The 19,222-nt window shown below is 36.8% G+C and overlaps 2 protein-coding genes and 1 long non-coding RNA gene across 8 annotated transcripts in view; 2 read left to right on the forward strand and 1 right to left on the reverse strand.

The window, feature by feature from the left end:
- The window catches only part of LOC128011727 (uncharacterized), a 109,607-nt gene that overhangs the window by 72,024 nt on the left and 18,361 nt on the right, over window positions 1-19,222 (forward strand). For 2 of the 6 annotated variants that reach the window (XM_052594426.1, XM_052594427.1), the window contains 13 exons: window positions 7,009-7,106; window positions 7,662-7,707; window positions 7,792-7,886; window positions 7,962-8,007; window positions 8,092-8,186; window positions 8,568-8,613; window positions 8,698-8,792; window positions 9,174-9,219; window positions 9,304-9,398; window positions 9,781-9,826; window positions 9,911-10,005; window positions 10,081-10,126; window positions 10,211-10,305. In XM_052594426.1, coding sequence (XP_052450386.1) covers window positions 7,052-7,106; window positions 7,662-7,707; window positions 7,792-7,886; window positions 7,962-8,007; window positions 8,092-8,186; window positions 8,568-8,613; window positions 8,698-8,792; window positions 9,174-9,219; window positions 9,304-9,398; window positions 9,781-9,826; window positions 9,911-10,005; window positions 10,081-10,126; window positions 10,211-10,305 — 901 coding nt within the window. In that variant the 5' untranslated portion in view covers window positions 7,009-7,051. Of the gene's footprint in view, window positions 1-7,008; window positions 7,107-7,661; window positions 7,708-7,791; window positions 7,887-7,961; window positions 8,008-8,091; window positions 8,187-8,567; window positions 8,614-8,697; window positions 8,793-9,002; window positions 9,099-9,173; window positions 9,220-9,303; window positions 9,399-9,780; window positions 9,827-9,910; window positions 10,006-10,080; window positions 10,127-10,210; window positions 10,306-19,222 lie in introns of those variants that run through there. The other 4 variants (XM_052594428.1, XM_052594430.1, XM_052594429.1 and 1 more) reach the window with 4 other exon arrangements.
- On the forward strand, window positions 240-11,194 carry LOC128011731 (uncharacterized). The gene is made up of 9 exons (XM_052594435.1): window positions 240-6,149; window positions 6,306-6,432; window positions 6,711-6,746; window positions 6,838-6,933; window positions 7,355-7,400; window positions 8,397-8,492; window positions 8,868-8,913; window positions 10,499-10,594; window positions 10,808-11,194. Exon 1 carries the CDS (start codon window positions 384-386, stop codon window positions 5,685-5,687), a length of 5,304 nt encoding a protein of 1,767 aa, XP_052450395.1. The 5' UTR covers window positions 240-383; the 3' UTR covers window positions 5,688-6,149; window positions 6,306-6,432; window positions 6,711-6,746; window positions 6,838-6,933; window positions 7,355-7,400; window positions 8,397-8,492; window positions 8,868-8,913; window positions 10,499-10,594; window positions 10,808-11,194.
- On the reverse strand, window positions 15,201-17,194 carry LOC128011732 (uncharacterized). Its single transcript, XR_008182638.1, has 2 exons — window positions 17,010-17,194; window positions 15,201-16,785 (listed from the first exon to the last, which is right to left on the reverse strand). It is a non-coding gene; the product is annotated as an uncharacterized LOC128011732 (long non-coding RNA).

Here is a 19,222-nt window from a genome sequence, read left to right on the forward strand (position 1 = left end):
CTAAGGCCAAGTACTTGAGCAATATTCAGTTCCAAAAACGTGTTTGCCAGTATTCTCGATTGAAATATAAATATAATGTTTCTTTTCAGGCAAATGTATGCGAGTATTCAAAGAAAAAATATCTGCAAAACCTGGCCTTCAAAGCAAGAGTGTGTGAGTATTCAAAGAAAAAATATCTGCAAAACCTGGCCTTCAAAGCAAGAGTGTGTGAGTATTCAAAGAAAAAATATTTGCAAAACCTGGCCTTCAAAGCAAGAGTGTGTGAGTATTCAAAGAAAAAATATCTGCAAAACCTGGCCTTCAAAGCAAGAGTGTGTGAGTATTCAAAGAAAAAATATCTGCAAAACCTAGTCTTCAAAAGAAGAGTGTGTGAGTATTCTGTAATGAAATATCATAAAGATGTGAACTTCCGTGTGCTTTCAATACAAAAAGGTTGTGAAAAGTATGCAAGAAAGAAGGAACAACAAGACATTGCTGTTGCTATTGGTAATTTTAGACAAGAAATTAGTAGTGGTCCAGAGTTTGTGTGCTGTGTCTGTCACCGTTTACTTTTCAGAAAGCAGGTTGTTGAATGTAGAAGACAATGCTATGAAGACAAAGGTGTAAAAATCGCTGCTTTGGGAAGAAGATGCATCACAACCAGGTATGTTCATGTCTGTGATCAAAAGTGTGAAGGATCTTCTGCTCATTCCTCAGGGTGCAAATTATGGATCTGTCTAACGTGTCATCGAAAAATCCTCTGTGGACAACTGCCCGAAGAGAGCGTTGCAAACAACATGCATTTGGTGGATGTTCCAAATCAACTGAAATGCCTCAACTCTTTGGAACAACATCTAATTGCACGTAACATTCCTTTTATGAAATTACTGTGCCTTCCTCGTGGTAAACAACATGGATGCCATGGCCCTGTAGTGTGCGTCCCGGTTAATGCCACAGATGTGTCCAATATCCTTCCACGAAATGAATGTGATGACAAGATGATAAGGATCAAACTGAAACGCAAGTTAACCTACAAAGGGCATTATGAGTACAAGTATGTACACACTGATCGTGTTCGAAATGCTCTGAAATATTTGATCCGGTTCAATAAGTGGTTTGGTGATGTGGAGATTAATCAACAGTGGATCAACTCTTTGAACGAACCAGAAGAAAATGTTGATGAAATGGAGCAACAAGACGTAGTTGAAAAGATTGATGATGAAAATGACCTTGATGAACAGCAAGAGGAAGACCTTACCTACATCAAAGAGCAAAGTGGTCTTTTGTCAGATACGTCATTGCAACCTGTGGACATCGGTTCAGAAGTAATTGATCAGCATTTCCAGGATGTATTAAATCTGGCACCTGCTGAAGGTAACAGTCCTGTTAGTTTGTTATCTGATAGGTCTAACGAAGCAAAATGTTTCCCTGTTCTATATCCAACTGGTGGTCCAACATTTCATGATAAGAGGGAGGTAAAAATAACATTGTCAAGATACTTGAATGCAAGAATCCTCAATGCGGATGGACGTTTTGCACAAAGCACAGACTTCATTTTCTATGCACAGTATCTGTCGGAGATTGATCAAGTTGTATCCAATGTTTCAATTGCTTTGCGCAAAGGATCTGAGAAGAGTTTGTTGACTGAAGTGACTTCAGATGTACTAACAAACCCAGACTCGTTATCTAAAATCTTGAATTTTGATGAAGGATACAAGTTTTTGAGACCAATCCGTGGAACACCTCCATATTGGCAGTCTACTCAAAAGGACCTTTTTGCACTTGTAAGACAGCTAGGTATTCCAACTTTCTTTGCATCCTTTAGTTCTGCGGATCTCAGATGGCCAGAAATGATTAGTACTATAATCAAACAGGAAGGGAAAAATGTGAAAGCAGATGAACTTGACTGGTCTGAAAAATGTGGATTGATTAGACGAAACCCAGTGACTGCTGCAAGAATGTTTGATCATAGATGGCATTGTTTTCTGAGAAATGTAATCATGTCTTCAGCTCAACCGATCGGGAAAATAGTAGATTACTTTTATCGCGTAGAGTTTCAACAGCGTGGATCTCCTCATGTTCACTGTCTGTTTTGGGTTGAAAATGCCCCAACGTTAAATGAAGACAATGAAGAAAACGATGGTTTGGTTGCTAGTTTCATTGATCGTTACATCACTTGTGAGACCCCAAGCGAGGATGAAACTGAACTGTTTGAGATTGTCAACGGTGTTCAGAAGCACAGTGTCAGACATTCAAAGACATGTCGTAAGAAAAAGACAGTTTGCAGATTTAATTTTCCACGACCCCCATCAAGCCGTACCTTTATTACAAGAGGTGGTAGTCGAGACGATTTGAAAAGCGGTGACGGAAAAGATACTGCACGTACAGTTTTAGAAAAAGTGAAAAAGGCTTTAACAGCTTCTGATATGGATTATGACTCAACTGATGCATTTTTTGAATCCATTGGTATTAACCAAGCTCTCTTTGAGAAAGTGTATGCACAGTGTTCCAAAAAGAAATCCGTTGTCCTGAAAAGAAGTCCAAAAGACGTCTGGGTGAACCAGTATAATAAACATTTACTGCGTGCCTGGCAAGGCAACATGGATATCCAGTACGTCACTGATGCTTACTCTGTAGTGGTTTACATTATCAGTTACATCACAAAAGCAGAACAAGAAATGGGATTGTTGCTGCAACGTGCGCAAAACGAAGCCATGAATGGAAACCTTGAAGCGAGATCATCACTGAAGATGCTTGGTAGTGTATATCTTCACAACAGAGAAGTTTCTGCTCAAGAGGCTGTGTATCGTCTGACCGGTATGCACTTGAAGGAATGTTCTCGTAAAGTCCAGTTTATTCCAATTGGATTGAATCCTGTAAAGATGAGTTTGCCTCTTCGTGTCATCAAAAACAAAGTTGATCAGTCTGGTGAAGAAGCTAGCTTTTGGATGACTAGTCTGGTTGACCGATACAAGAATAGGCCAAACACGGAAGAGTTTGAGACCCAATGTCTTGCAAGTTTTTGCTCTGAAAACAGGATCTTGTCAAAATCGGAGGTTTCTTCACAAAAAAAGTCTTCTGAAGACAAGGTGATCAAGCTTAACAACGACTGTGGTTATATGATGAAGAGAACTCGAACTGACCCTGCTGTTGTTCGATATCCGAGATTTTCTCCCAAAAAAGATCCAGAAAAGTACTTTCATTCATTGTTGCAACTTTTCTTGCCACATTATGAAGATTGTCAGCTCAAGCCTGAGAGTTTTAGCACTTATGAGGAATTCTACAACAGTGGTGCTGTGAAATGTGGGAGAAATGTGACTCAAGTCAAATGTATTGTTGATGCTAATCGAGCACTCTTTGAAAAGGAAAGTGACAAAATTGGTCGAGCTCAACAGCTTTTGGAGCAAGGTGTTGATTTGGAAGATGCTTGGGCTGCGTTATGTCCTGAAACTGAAAAGGAACGTCACGAATGTTTAGAACTAAGGAAGAGTAATACAATTCCTGATGAAGATGATTCTGAGTGTTCTATTCCAGATCTTGTAACGAACCCTCGAACTCCATACAGTATTGAAACCAATCAGGCTGGAATTTCTAGAGAAGAAGCATTATGTTTACTGCGATCATTAAATGCACAACAATGTGCAATCTTTTACAAAGTACGGAAATGGTGTTTAGAGAAACTTCTTGGTGAAAACCCTGAACCATTTCACTTGTTTGTCACTGGTGGAGCAGGCACAGGCAAGAGTCATTTAATCAAAGCGATCTACTATGAATCCTCCAGACTTTTATCTCAGCTGTCCGAAAACCCTGATGATAGAAGTGTGATTTTAACTGCGTCAACCGGAGTGGCCAGTTTTCAAATTGGTGCTTCTACAATCCATAATACCTTTTCCATAGGTGCCAATGTCAAACTGCCATATCAGCCCCTAAGTGATGACAAAATCAATTCACTGCGTGCAAAACTGGGAGGTTTGCAGATTCTGATCATTGATGAGGTGTCTATGGTTGACCATCACCTTTTGTCTTATGTTCATGGTAGATTGAGACAAATTAAGCAAACTGGTGACTACTCAATTTTTGGAAGAGTCAGTTTGGTCTGTGTTGGTGATTTTTATCAGCTACCGCCAGTCAAGGGAATTCCCCTGTACGTTGATCCAAAAGGAGTGAATCTTTGGGATACCAACTTTGAAATTGCTGAACTAACACAAGTTGTCAGGCAACAAGATGCATCTTTTGCTGAAATGTTAAATCGTCTGAGAGTTCATAAAAAGAACGAAACTCTAAGCCCAAATGACATCAACATGTTGAAGCAACGTGAAACTGGTGAAGAATGCGATGCTATTCATATATTCCCTACAAATGCTCAGGTTGATGAGTACAATATACAGAAACTTAATGAGCGTTGTCCTGAGGCAATCACTATTCACGCTAGAGACTTTGCTAGAAATCCAGAAACTGGAAGAATAGAAAGGAAAGTTGGATTTCATGCAAAAGTTTTCAACTCTTGTTTGGACAAATGTGTTTCCTTGGGTGTTGGTGCCAGAGTAATGCTTAGGAAAAATGTTGATGTTTCTGATGGACTTGTCAATGGAGCCTGTGGCACAGTTGTCCACATAAGCAGAAAACAAAGACGTGATGATGATGAAGATGATGACTTCCCATCAGCTATCCATGTTGAATTTGATGATCCAAATGTTGGTAAAGTTCAGAGATCGAAGCTGCGACAGAAATATTCTCCAAATTCAACTGTTATTGAAGTGGAAGAAGATCAAGTCTCAAACGATGGTGGTTTAAGACGTCAGTTTCCACTTAAATTGGCATGGGCATGCACCGTTCATAAAGTGCAAGGACTCACAGTAGATCAAGCGGTCGTCTCACTTGACAAGGTATTTTCTCCGGGACAAGCATATGTTGCACTGAGTCGTGTGAGAACCCTCGATGGACTAATAATTAATAACTTCAAAGACTCTGTCATATATTGTAATGAGAAAATTGACTCCGCTATGAAAAACATGCCCCGACTTACTTTAGAAAATTACAGTTTTGTAAAGACACCTGGCGTGTTTACAATTGCTCTTCATAATGTACAAAGTCTTCGAGCTCATGTTCAAGATCTTCAAGTTCACAGACAGATAATGAATGCAGATTGCATCGGTTTAACTGAAACGTGGCTAAAAGTTGAAGACCAAGTACAGATTCCAGGATTTGTTTTTAAGAGCAATCCAAGAGCTAAATGTTATGACAACAGTACTCCACTTTTCACTGATTTAAAACAACAAAGAGGAGGTGGAGTTGGACTATTCTGTTGTGAAAGCATTCATTTTAATGTCAGGGTTCCAGAACCTTGTAACTTGGAATGTCTATACTTTGCAGTTCCACATCTAAGTTTGAATGCTGCTTTGCTGTACAGACCTAATTCATATCCACTTAATCTGTTTCGACAAAATATGTTGCATGTTATTGATGAGCTGGAGAAACAGTCAGGAAAGAAAGTGATTATGGGAGACTTCAATGAGGACATCTTGACATCATCTACAATTGGTACACTAATGGAACTACATGGATACAGTCAACATGTGCAACACCCTACCACTGAAAAAGGTACACTGATAGACCATGTCTATGTTAAAGATGCAGATAATGTCTCTGTTGAAATTGTGCAAACGTATTACAGTTACCACCAAGCAGTCCTTATTTCACTGAGGTAAAAATTAATGTGTGTGATTATGTAATGAAATCTCTATAACCTGCATTATTTGTTTCTTGTCTGTGCTCTTACTTGTTCAATGTTCATCCTGAGCTTCCAACTGGCATACAACTGCAGGGCAAGTGTACAACTGGAGACGGTATGTTCTAAGTCTATCTATATCTAAATGAATAACTCTTATAATGATCCATCAGTTGAATATGTACAGCTGTTCCATGTTATGATTGAAGTATTATCTGAAGGTAATCCATTTTATCAATGCAACACTCTGAAATGAGAATTGTATCACTGTATTGTCTGTTCTGTTTTTGTGTCCATACGATATGAGTGCTATCCTGAGATTCCAACATGGTCAGAGTCCAGTTAATCCAGCCTGTAATTCAAACAAGTGATCATCATTTTCAACGCAACATCTCCCATAATTGCTCTTCTTTCTTGAGCTAGTAAACTTCACCCAGCCAAGGTAACTGTAGTATTTACTTTGTATTCATCTTAATGCTTTATTATTATTATTATTATTATTATTATTATTATTATTATTATTATTTTAATTCTGCTTAAATTCTCAGTTTTGAGAGATTTATTTTTAACTGACATTTAATCCATAATCTAATTTCAGTCATTCTAAGCCATCCAAATCATAATGGATGCTTCCAAACATTATAGGAAGCATCCACAAAGACTGCCTGCATCCATCCATTTGTCTCCTAATATCACAATTAAGTCAATAGAACAACACAAAATTGGTAAGTAGACTCAGTTGTGCATGATTACACAAGCAGAATAAAGGCATGGTTAAATCAATCAACTATATGCAAGCACATCTGCAAGTCATCTTTTTAGACGTATGAAATGCACAAGTCAGAATTTCTCCCATACAAGAGATTCTGTACTCCATCCAACACATAATTATGTACCTCAATAACTTTCTTACTGAAGAAAACAACTGATGAAAATGTAAATGTAGTAGTGTCAGAATAAAACAGTGTTCAGGCACCGTTTCACCTAATAGCAATATTTTCAGGTTTGTGCATCAACTAACTACTAACTACTGTCAAAGGTAAGTGTGCAGATGTCTACATATTTCACTAAATGTATCAGATGTGCAAACACTTTATCAATCAGTTAATGTTCCATAACTGTATCTTCAGATTTCTGCAATGTTACACTTCAAACTTCCGCCTTATCCATTATGATTCTCGGCTCCACAAACTGTTTTTATGAAGAGGCACACAACCAATCAAAAGGTAAATTAATACATCTGCAATACTCAAATTGACTCATTTCTTAAAGCAGTCTTTCACCTGTTGATACATTTTCAGGTTTGTGCAAAACATTACACTTCAAACTTCGGTCTTATCCGCTATGATTCTCCACCCCATGAACTGTTTTTATGAAGAGGCACACAACCAATCAAAAGGTAAATTCATATATCTGCAATACTCGAATTGAATCTTTTCTTAAAGCAGTCTTTCACCTGTTGATACATTTTCAGGTTTGTGCAATACGTTACACTTCAAACTTCGGTCTTATCCGCTATGATTCTCCACCCCATGAACTGTTTTTATGAAGAGGCACACAACCAATCAAAAGGTAAATTCATATATCTGCAATACTCGAATTGAATCTTTTCTTAAAGCAGTCTTTCACCTGTTGATACATTTTCAGGTTTGTGCATGAAAACCCAATATCTACGGTCCACTACTCCAAAAAGGTGAGTGTGCAACTAATATAGACATCTGTACAATGTTTCAGATGTGTAAACACTATCAATCAGTTAATGTTCCATGACTGTATTTTCAGATTTCTGCAATGTTACACTTCAAACTTCTGCCTTATCCATTAAGATTCTCCACTCCATGAACTGTTTTTTATGAAGAGGCACACAACCAATCAAAAGGTAAATGAATATATCTGCAATACTCAAATTGACTCATTTCTTAAAGCAGTCTTTCACCTGTTGATAAATTTTCAGGTTTGTGCATCAAAACCCAATATCTCCTGTCCACTACTCCCAAAAGGTGAGTGTACAGATTGCTAAATGGTTTTTGTTGTGCAAACACTTTAATTATCAAGAAGTTAATTTTCCATGAATGCATTTTCAGATTTCTGCAATTTACTACACATCAAACGTCCTTCTCCAATATGACTCTCCACCCCATGAACCGTTTTTATGAAGAGGCACACAACCAATCAAAAGGTAAATGAATATATCTGCAATACTCAAATTGACTCATTTCTTAAAGCAGTCTTTCACCTGTTGATAAATTTTCAGGTTTGTGCATCAAAACCCAATATCTCCTGTCCACTACTCCCAAAAGGTGAGTGTACAGATTGCTAAATGGTTTTTGTTGTGCAAACACTTTAATTATCAAGAAGTTAATTTTCCATGAATGCATTTTCAGATTTCTGCAATTTACTACACATCAAACTTCCTTCTCCAATATGACTCTCCACCCCATGAACTGTTTTTATGAAGAGGCACACAACCAATCAAAAGGTAAATTCATATATCTGCAATAGTCCAATTGATTCATTTCTTAAAGCAGTCTTTCACCTGTTGATACATTTTCAGGTTTGTGCATGAAAACCCAATATCTACGGTCCACTTCTCCAAAAAGGTGAGTGTGCAACTAATATAGACATCTGTACAATGTTTCAGTTGTGTAAACACTATCAATCAGTTAATGTTCCATGACTGTATTTTCAGATTTCTGCAATGTTACACTTCAAACTTCCGCCTTATCCATTAAGATTCTCCGCTCCATGAACTGTTTTTATGAAGAGGCACACAACCAATCAAAAGGTAAATGAATATATCTGCAATACTCAAATTGACTCATTTCTTAAAGCAGTCTTTCACCTGTTGATAAATTTTCAGGTTTGTGCATCAAAACCCAATATCTCCTGTCCACTACTCCCAAAAGGTGAGTGTACAGATTGCTAAATGGTTTTTGTTGTGCAAACACTTTAATTATCAAGAAGTTAATTTTCCATGAATGCATTTTCAGATTTCTGCAATTTACTACACATCAAACGTCCTTCTCCAATATGACTCTCCACCCCATGAACCGTTTTTATGAAGAGGCACACAACCAATCAAAAGGTAAATTCATATATCTGCAATAGTCCAATTGATTCATTTCTTAAAGCAGTCTTTCACCTGTTGATACATTTTCAGGTTTGTGCATGAAAACCCAATATCTACGGTCCACTTCTCCAAAAAGGTGAGTGTGCAACTAATATAGACATCTGTACAATGTTTCAGTTGTGTAAACACTATCAATCAGTTAATGTTCCATGACTGTATTTTCAGATTTCTGCAATGTTACACTTCAAACTTCCGTCTTATCCATTAAGATTCTCCACTCCATGAACTGTTTTTATGAAGAGGCACACAACCAATCAAAAGGTAAATGAATATATCTGCAATACTCAAATTGACTCATTTCTTAAAGCAGTCTTTCACCTGTTGATAAATTTTCAGGTTTGTGCATCAAAACCCAATATCTCCTGTCCACTACTCCCAAAAGGTGAGTGTACAGATTGCTAAATGGTTTTTGTTGTGCAAACACTTTAATTATCAAGAAGTTAATTTTCCATGAATGCATTTTCAGATTTCTGCAATTTACTACACATCAAACTTCCTTCTCCAATATGACTCTCCACCCCATGAACTGTTTTTATGAAGAGGCACACAACCAATCAAAAGGTAAATTCATATATCTGCAATAGTCCAATTGATTCATTTCTTAAAGCAGTCTTTCACCTGTTGATACATTTTCAGGTTTGTGCATGAAAACCCAATATCTACGGTCCACTTCTCCAAAAAGGTGAGTGTGCAACTAATATAGACATCTGTACAATGTTTCAGTTGTGTAAACACTATCAATCAGTTAATGTTCCATGACTGTATTTTCAGATTTCTGCAATGTTACACTTCAAACTTCCGCCTTATCCATTAAGATTCTCCACTCCATGAACTGTTTTTTATGAAGAGGCACACAACCAATCAAAAGGTAAATTAATATATCTGCAATACTCAAATTGACTCATTTCTTAAAGCAGTCTTTCACCTGTTGATAAATTTTCAGGTTTGTGCATCAAAACCCAATATCTCCTGTCCACTACTCCCAAAAGGTGAGTGTACAGATTGCTAAATGGTTTTTGTTGTGCAAACACTTTAATTATCAAGAAGTTAATTTTCCATGAATGCATTTTCAGATTTCTGCAATTTACTACACATCAAACGTCCTTCTCCAATATGACTCTCCACCCCATGAACCGTTTTTATGAAGAGGCACACAACCAATCAAAAGGTAAATGAATATATCTGCAATACTCAAATTGACTCATTTCTTAAAGCAGTCTTTCACCTGTTGATAAATTTTCAGGTTTGTGCATCAAAACCCAATATCTCCTGTCCACTACTCCCAAAAGGTGAGTGTACAGATTGCTAAATGGTTTTTGTTGTGCAAACACTTTAATTATCAAGAAGTTAATTTTCCATGAATGCATTTTCAGATTTCTGCAATTTACTACACATCCAACGTCCTTCTCCAATATGACTCTCCACCCCATGAACCGTTTTTATGAAGAGGCACACAACCAATCAAAAGGTAAATGAATATATCTGCAATACTCAAATTGACTCATTTCTTAAAGCAGTCTTTCACCTGTTGATAAATTTTCAGGTTTGTGCATGAAAACCCAATATCTACAGTCCACTACTCCAAAAAGGTGAGTGTGCAACTAACATAGACATCTGTACAATGTTTCAGTTGTGTTAATGTTCCATGACTGTATTTTCAGATTTCTGCAATGTTACACTTCAAACTTCCACCTTATCCATTATGATTCTCCACTCCACTAACTGTTTTTATGAAGAGGCACACAACCAATCAAAAGGTAAATTAATATATCTGCAATACTCAAATTGACTCATTTCTTAAAGCAGTCTTGCACCTGTTGATACATTTTCAGGTTTGTGCAATGCGTTACACTTCAAACTTGCACCTTATCCATTATGATTCTCCACTCCATGAACTGTTTTTATGAAGAGGCACACAACCAGAAGTTGATACTAATTTGACTTAACTTTTCTGCTTCCCTTTCTTACAGTGAATACAAAATCATTGTTCAAGTATCTTCAGAAAATGTCCCGGCAAAACTATAAACCGATGCAGGCAGTCAATAGTCAAAGATATCACAAATGCATAACCACAAAAGTAACACAATTCTATATGAAATGTTGGATGGATGGCTTGTATTATATTTGGCCTATGTACAGCAAACTTAGATGCCAGCCAAAGGAGGATGGCTTGCCCCTGCTGAGTCTGGTTCCTCCCAAGGTTTCTCCCTATACCTCTCTGCTGATGATCCTCTTCACTAATTTAGGGAGTTTTTCCTTGCCACTGTTGCCTTCTGGCTTGCTCACTGGGGTTTTAAGGCACAATATTTTCAATGTAAATTGTTTGTAAAGAACAATAAATACATGATGAATTAGAATATACTTTTGTCCTTGCTTTCATAAACTTTAATGTAGTCTTTCAATGTCCTTTTTTTTGTTTACTGATCTACATTTAATTTTATGTAGAATTTGTTTAATATATATTATTTGACATCTCCGAGCACAATTCATATCACACGGTGTTACATAGAGAACACATGATAATGGATAAAATGATATAGTAGTCATTTTCTTTGCATTCAGGTTATTTCATTTGTACTATGAAATCTGGAATTGAAAGAAACTGGAATTGGAGAAAATAGTTAAAGTGATTTATATTTAGTGTACACAACACAAGTATTCATGCTGTAAGGCTTAATTGATGATCCCATTTAAGTGTCTTGAGTGTCTTTTTTTTTTGATCCTCAATGAAACCAACAAACATAAAATGCTTTCTTATGGTATAAAATGGCAGGAGTTGACCCACTAAGTGCACATTATTTTTGTTCATAACTGTCAATTTAACAAGTATAAAACTTAGTGGAAATGTTGCAAAGATGTCCCCGTATTGTTGATCAGATGTTCTATTATTATGTCACCCCACAGAAGAATTGAAACCCTTTACCTCATCTGTGAGAGCACAATTCTTCTCATACAATGAAACATATGGCACACAGATACTATAATGCTGAAGATATCTTTTTATATAAAAAGGAACACCAATGAAGCATAAACTTGCATGCTAACAAATAATGTTTTTGAAGCATAGTGTAGAGCAAGAAGAGCAAATATGGCAACAGTATAATATACATAAAAAACAAGATCAGAAGTAGAGATGTTCAAAAATGAACAAAAATAAAATCCTCATAAAATCCAACATCTGGAACAAACACAATATTGACCACCCTGGATTTGAAGCCCCAACCTTAGAGGGTTGAAACCAGCAGCTTAGAAGAGTGCACCACTCAGTCAATGCACATCACAGCATACTGTATAAGAGAGGTTAAGGTGTGAGAATGATCTCAAAACTTCGAAATCAAACAGAACATCAGATGAGAAAGACCAAAACACATTCTTGATTCAATGTGAACACAGAGAAAATCCAATGGCTTGAACAGAAGCAACATTAACCACCCTGGATTCGAACCTATGACCTTTTGGGTTTGGGACCACGACCTTAGCATAGTGAGCCACATTAGTTGATGCACATTTGACATGCCACATAAGAGAGGTTAAGGTGTGAGAATGATCTCAAAACTTCAAAATCAAACAGAGATTCCGATGAGAAAGACCAAGAAAATATTCTTGATTCAACACACAGAAAATCCAATGGCTTGAACAGAAACAACCTTGACAACCCTGGATTCGAACCCACAACCTCTCGGGTTTGGGACCAGTGCCTTAGCTAAGTGCGCCACATTAGTTGACACACTGTTTGCATGGCACAGAAGAGAGGTTAAGGTGTGAGAATTAACTCTCAAAAGCCCGAAGCAGCATTTTAGCCAGATTAGCATGCTACGCTAAAAAATGCTAACGTTGCTCAAAGTTAACCAGATAGCTCAGGAGACCCATTAGAGTCAATAGAAACGTGTTAGCATTTTAGCTAATTAGCATGCTAAGCTAATTAGCATGAATTAACAAGCACAGGCACGGTCAACTTCAGAGCTGTACATGTCAGGAACGGGAGTGAATATCAAAAATCTGTTCAGTCATTTCTGTCAGGCCCGGTCTGAAGTTCATCTGATAAAATTTTGGACAAAATTGAACAAGATTTCAGGGAGGAGTAGCGAAAAAACTGTATTTCATTCCATTCAATATGGTGGACAGACGCCATATTGGAAAATGAAAATTGAGACATCATCAGATTCGGCATAACCCACGGAATAAAATGACATAAAAATAACAAAAATCGATCAACATTTACAGTAGTTATAAGGGGTTTTGCAAGAATCGTTATATCTCTTGAACACTAGGTGGCGCTCGCTTCCAACTTCCGGAGTACCTCCGGGATATGATGTTGATGATGCCTATCGATTTTTGTGAAGATATGTACAGTAATTCAAAAGATATAGCATTTTATGACAAATTTCAAAATGGCGGACAGGTGGTCCTGGTGGTCTTGACAAAATTGACATCCACAGATTCGGAATGATCTAAAGAATCCATAGACATCAAGAAAATAATTTTCTGATGAATTGTTCAGAAGTTATAAGCAAAAAAGTGCATTTTTGGTATCTCAACACCCATAGGTGGCGCTATTCCCAAATTTGGCATGGACCCCCAGATCATGGTGTAGATGAAGTGTACCAAGTTTGGTTTCGATTGATCAAAGTTTGGCCGAGATACAGCATCTCAACCGATTTTAGGTCAGCCTCATTAAGTTCACAATTGAATAACTTTTGAACAAAGATGAAAATCAAAAATCTGTTCAGTCATTTCTGTGCGGCTCAGTCCAAAGAACATCTGAGCCAAATTTCAGAAGAATTGGACCAATTTTGAAGGAGGAGTAGTGTTTAGACTGAATACTGTACTTTTCAAAATGGCCGCTACTGTAATGGGCGGAGTCTTAATGTAAGGTGTGGAATGGAATCTCCATGAAGAGACAAAATAGATGTACTAAGTTTTATTTTCATAGAATTAGTGGTTCAAGAGTTATTAACGTTTGAATGTTGAATTTTTGAACTGGTGGTGGCGCTATAGAGTTGGTCATAGAGACCCCAAAGTTGGTCAGATCACTAATAATGGTCATCTCTACAAGTGTGCCAAATTTTATCATTTTCCCATGTTCCCTTCATAGGGCTGCCATAGACCCCCATTGGCCAAGAAGAAGAAGAAGAATAATAATAATAATAATAAATATAGCTGCAAGCAGCGATACCGGGGCCAAGCCCTGAAGGGCTGTAGCCAGAGCAACGAGCGGGACGAAGCAAAATGGCCAAAATGGAACTTACATCGGATCGACGTTACCCACCCCGGATTCGATCCCACGACCTCTCGGGTTTGGGACCAGTGCCTTAGCGAAGTGCGCCACATTAGTTGACACACGATTTACATGGCACAGAAGAGAGGTTAAGGTGTGAGAATTAACTCTCAAAAGCCCGAAGTAGCATTTTAGCCAGATTAGCATGCTACGCTAAAAAATGCTAACGTTGCTCAAAGTTAACCAGATACCTCAGGAGACCCATTAGAGTCAATAGAAACGTGTTAGCATTTTAGCTAATTAGCATGCTAAGCTAACTAGCATAAATCAACAAGCACAGGCACGGTCAACATCCAAGAGGTACATGTCGGGAATGGGAGTGAATATCAAAAATCTGGTCTGAAGATATAAAATTTTACAAAATTGAACCAGATTTCAAAGGTGTAATTGCAAAAAAAAAAAAAAAAAGTTTATTCAACTCAATATGGTGGACAGACGTCATGTTGGAAAATGACGAATGAGACCGAGTTGGCATAACCCACAGAATCCATAGGCACCAAGATCATAATTTTCTGACTGACTATTCAGGAGTTAGGCAAATGTGCATTTTTGGTATCTCAACACCCATAGGTGGCATTGTTCCCATTGAACCCTCAGATAATGGTGTAGATGGTGTACCAAATTTGGTTTTGATTAAATTAAACTTAAGACTAGATAGCCTCTGAACCGATTTGAGGTTGACCTTGTTCAGTACACAATTTAATAACTTCTGGTTAATGGTCATGCAGTTTGCAATTAATGTGAAGTCAAAACATAGGCATGCTCAATTCCAGTAGTTATTTCTTAGTAATTAAAAGGGGTTTCAAATAGGTTAACTTTTGCAATAAACTTGCAAAATGTCAAACTATAGAGTGCATAGCATGTAGTCTTTCAGGACATGCACCTCTTGTTCAGCCATGTTAAGTTTAAAAGATATTGGAAAGGACTTCAAAATAGTGTACAAGTAGCTTTAACAAGTCTGACAAAATTCTCATCTGTCTCAAGTAAAGACACTAACAGATTAAAAGGTTAAACAAAATTAAACTTCTCCCATTGTGGATTGACAAACCAACTTTGTAGCAAATAAAGCAAACAAGAGTAAAGCATTGAAGTGAGGGTTCTTTATTAACAGAAATAACACATCCCCATAGTCAAAGACAGAAATATATTTTTGGAAATGTATACAACATTTTCAATATTCACAATTTAAATTAGGGAGGATAAAAAGAGCTGCCTCAAGCGTACACAGGATTGAAACTTAAAACACCACATTTCCAGTTAAAAAAAAAAAAAAAAAAAAAAGAAAACATAAGTTACAATTTAAAACCAACAAGGCATTACTTATTTTGGGGTATCAGCAATAGAAGTGGGAGATGGGGGAGTTGGCTGGTTTACTTTTGGCTGGGTGTCTAGTGGAGATTCCACCATAAAAAGGTCAAGTTCCGCTAGGTCTTCACTTGGAGCTGGTGGTTGTGTAGGTGGGGAGAAGTGCACAAGTGGACTGTTGGGTTGTGGGGTGTCTGTATGAGATTTCTCTGGATATGCCAGGTGGGTAATGTAGTGGTTGTGTATTGTTATGTTCATAGTGGGGAGGTCCAAAATAGAGTCCATTATTGTGTCGGTTGTGGCGTTTTTTGGAATTTGGATAGTGGCTCGGAGAACGTGGTTCTCGATGTTAACAGATTTTATTTCATCTGAAGTTGTGGTGGTTATTTTGAGCCTGGCGTGTGTGTGTAGTGTAATGGCGTCAGTTCTGTAAAATATATCGCACTTGTCACACAGGACTCTTGTGCAGGAAAGTGCCATGTTATGCAACTTATGCTTAAGTGGACAAATGTATATTATGGTAACTTTGGCGCCAATTATGTTTCCAGTGACATGTTCAGATGTGGTGGGCTGTAGTGGAAATGTGGGGTCAGTGCATGTGGTGGGTGTGAATTTTGTGTCTTTTGTTGTGGATAGGAATTTTGTACCTCGGAACATCCGTAAAGAAACATTGGTTATATAAAACCAGGAGTCCAGCTGAAGGTTTTGCTCGCCCCAGACAGTGAGCTCCATTATTCCTGTGGTGTCCGCTATGGTGTAGACTGCCTTTTCTAACAAGACATCATCCTGAAGGAAGGCATGTCCTTCGCTTTCCCTCTGGATCAGCTTTGCGGTGATGTTAACCTGAAGAACATTAACAATACAAATTAGTGTCATATGACATTTCTAGTTTCATTACTATTCATATCCCACTATGTCAACCAACTCTTCGAGAAGACAACAAGTTGACTTTTAAAGTTACCTGAAGGAGCATAAACAAGATATTGGGACAGTCTAATACGGTTACTATTACCTGATATTTAATTATGAATTCAGTTCCTGGATCTGTGGAATGTGCAAAGGTGTAAAGAGCATAGTAAACCTGCATTTGTTAACCAAGCTACTAACATCTTGAAGGGTTTAGAATTGATTGAGAAGTTATTTTCTTTGCCCTCCCCACCACTAATACTTACTCTGTGGTATTCCATGTCGATTTGCAGAATCTGACTAATTGTTTGGTCTTGAATGGTGACCATTATGGTGGGGTTGTAAGGGTAGTCAATTGAAGTCAAACAACACCATTTTGATTGGTGGGTGAAGAGTATGTCCATTCCATCTTCTCTCCTTGATGGCTGGACAACCACATTATTGAGTTGGACCGGGCATCTAAAACATGACAAAAAAAGACCTTAGGAAAAACAAAGTTTGATCTTGCAGACTAGAAGTTGTAACAGGTTTTCATTTTCAGCTTCAAAGTGTAATTTTAAGTCTTCATTATGATATCACAATTGTAAAATTCTAGACAGTACCCTTCTCCTGTACAGGTTCAAAGTATCAGAAGTAGAGACAAAAACCCCACAAGTATTTGTAAGAGTGAAAGTAAAGTTTACCGGTCTTTCTCAATCTTCAGAAACTTCGAATGGAGCTCCACCTTGAACACCACAACCTTACATACTTTGTGGCGTTGTTGTAAGACTCCTTCAAAGTACTGTCTTTTAACCCCATGACGCAGAGGTGTGACATTGTGTATGTAGCCAGTAACAGACTGGTTAAGACTGGCAGTTGAAGTACTTGCCATATCTAGAAAAAATTTAAGATAGGATATAGAATTAGTACATGTAGGGTTTAAGAAACTGAAAACATTTTACACACATAAGAACAAATTCTTACCGTTTTCTGTTCTTCAGCTGACTTCACTACGGTTGATGCACCACGTGGTCAAGTTTGAACCAAATAAAATAGCTTATTTAAATGTTTTTTTGCAATTGTGCAGCTTAATTGAGTAATGAGGAAATTGTTAATGAGCTCGTTAGTTTATTGTGTTCACATGATAACGACAGGTTCACATGATATGGACAACATGCCATATGTTATTATTAACTTGTTTGTATACTTTTATATATCATTTTCGAAATGTTGACTGACAAATGTTGCTGTTTTTTTATTATTTAATCTTATTTAATCTTAATGATTTTTGTGTACATTGTTCAGTATTTGGTTAGTAGTTCATTAACATTAGCATAATAATTAAGCACAATCATGAAAAACTTTTCTAAGAACATGAAATTGACTCTGAAACAAAATATATTTTATAATAAGAAATATCTTTAAATAGTTTGTATATATAATGTTTTTTCATGGTTTAATATATTTCTGAAAACACAAGCACACATCTGCATCAGTGAAGTGAAACTTGTTGGGGGTTATGATATCAAATGTAACAAAACAATACAGTACCGCAAATATAATGTCTTTCAATAACTATGAATATATAAAGAATATAAAATATCTGCAACCAGCAATATGGGTAGGAAGTGTAATGCAGAGCAGGATGAGCAACTGAAAATATGTATAGTTATTCCTGTATTGTTGATCAGATGTTCTATTATAATGTCACCCCAAACAAAAATTAAAACCTGTGACATCATCCGTGAGAGCATGTTATCACACTGTGCCAACATATGGAACACAGTCACCATAATTTTGAAAATATGTTTTAATATAAAAAGGAACACAGATCAAGCACTAACTTGCATGCTAACCAAGAATGTTTATGTAATATAGTGCAGAGCAAGAAAAGCAAATACAGCTGAAATAGAATGTAGATTAAACAACAAATAAGTTCAGAAGTGGACAAGTTAAAAAAAATGAACAGCAATTCAGATCAGATTGACCAAAAAACAAATTTATGCTACAATACACACAGAAAATCCAATATCTGGAGCAAAAGCAACATTCACTTCAGTCCACAAGAGCTATTTGGTGCATGTGCAACCATCGATGCATATTCAACGAGCTTCAGAGGAGAGGTTAAGGTATGAGAACGTTCACAGAAGCATTAGAGCACATGCTAACCAATTCATCAAGCTGCACCTGGTCTTAATTTGGCAGTATATCAAGGAGAGAGCATGTGCTGCTCGGTTTATCTGTTTTTCTAAAGCAGGTATGTTTGTTTTAAAAGTGTCTGTGTATTGATTATTTCTTCTTAGTTTTGATTGTGGATATTTTGCTCAAATATTTAATATGTTCATTTTGCTTGTTGTTTGTAATGACCATGTGTTCAAAATGGCAACTCCTTTGAAGTGTTTTATCTTTACTTTAATTGGATAGTTTTCTTATTATGCTAGTCTATTGTTTGATCTGTAATGCAATTCTGGAGTTTATCGGAAGGTAATTTTATGTTTAATATTAGGGATTTTGTGTGGGTTTTTATTTTTATTTTTTGGTAAAGTGATGCACAAGAATTTACTAATTCTGATTCAGATTGTTTACAAATTATATAAACAAAGTAATTTAGTTTTAGTGGTCTACACTATATTTTCTTGAAAATGGTCTTCTTAATTGATAAAGCTTAATAAAGAGTTTATAATTAACTATGAAAAGTTGTGTAACTTGAATATATGCTAAACCGTACTACTTTTTATGTGTGCTGGTGAATTGACAAGAGTGTGAGTTGATTTAACCTTTATAATTCTTGTATATGTAAAAATAATTTGAATGTACTTTTTAAATGTATGTTAAGTTCCTAAAATGCTTAACTTATCACTTTTTTGCATGTGGTGGTACACTGGTAAAAGACAAAGTTGAGGTATGACAAACTTCT

Source organism: Carassius gibelio, chromosome B23, assembly GCF_023724105.1.
Source record: "Carassius gibelio isolate Cgi1373 ecotype wild population from Czech Republic chromosome B23, carGib1.2-hapl.c, whole genome shotgun sequence".
Lineage (NCBI taxonomy): Eukaryota > Metazoa > Chordata > Actinopteri > Cypriniformes > Cyprinidae > Carassius > Carassius gibelio.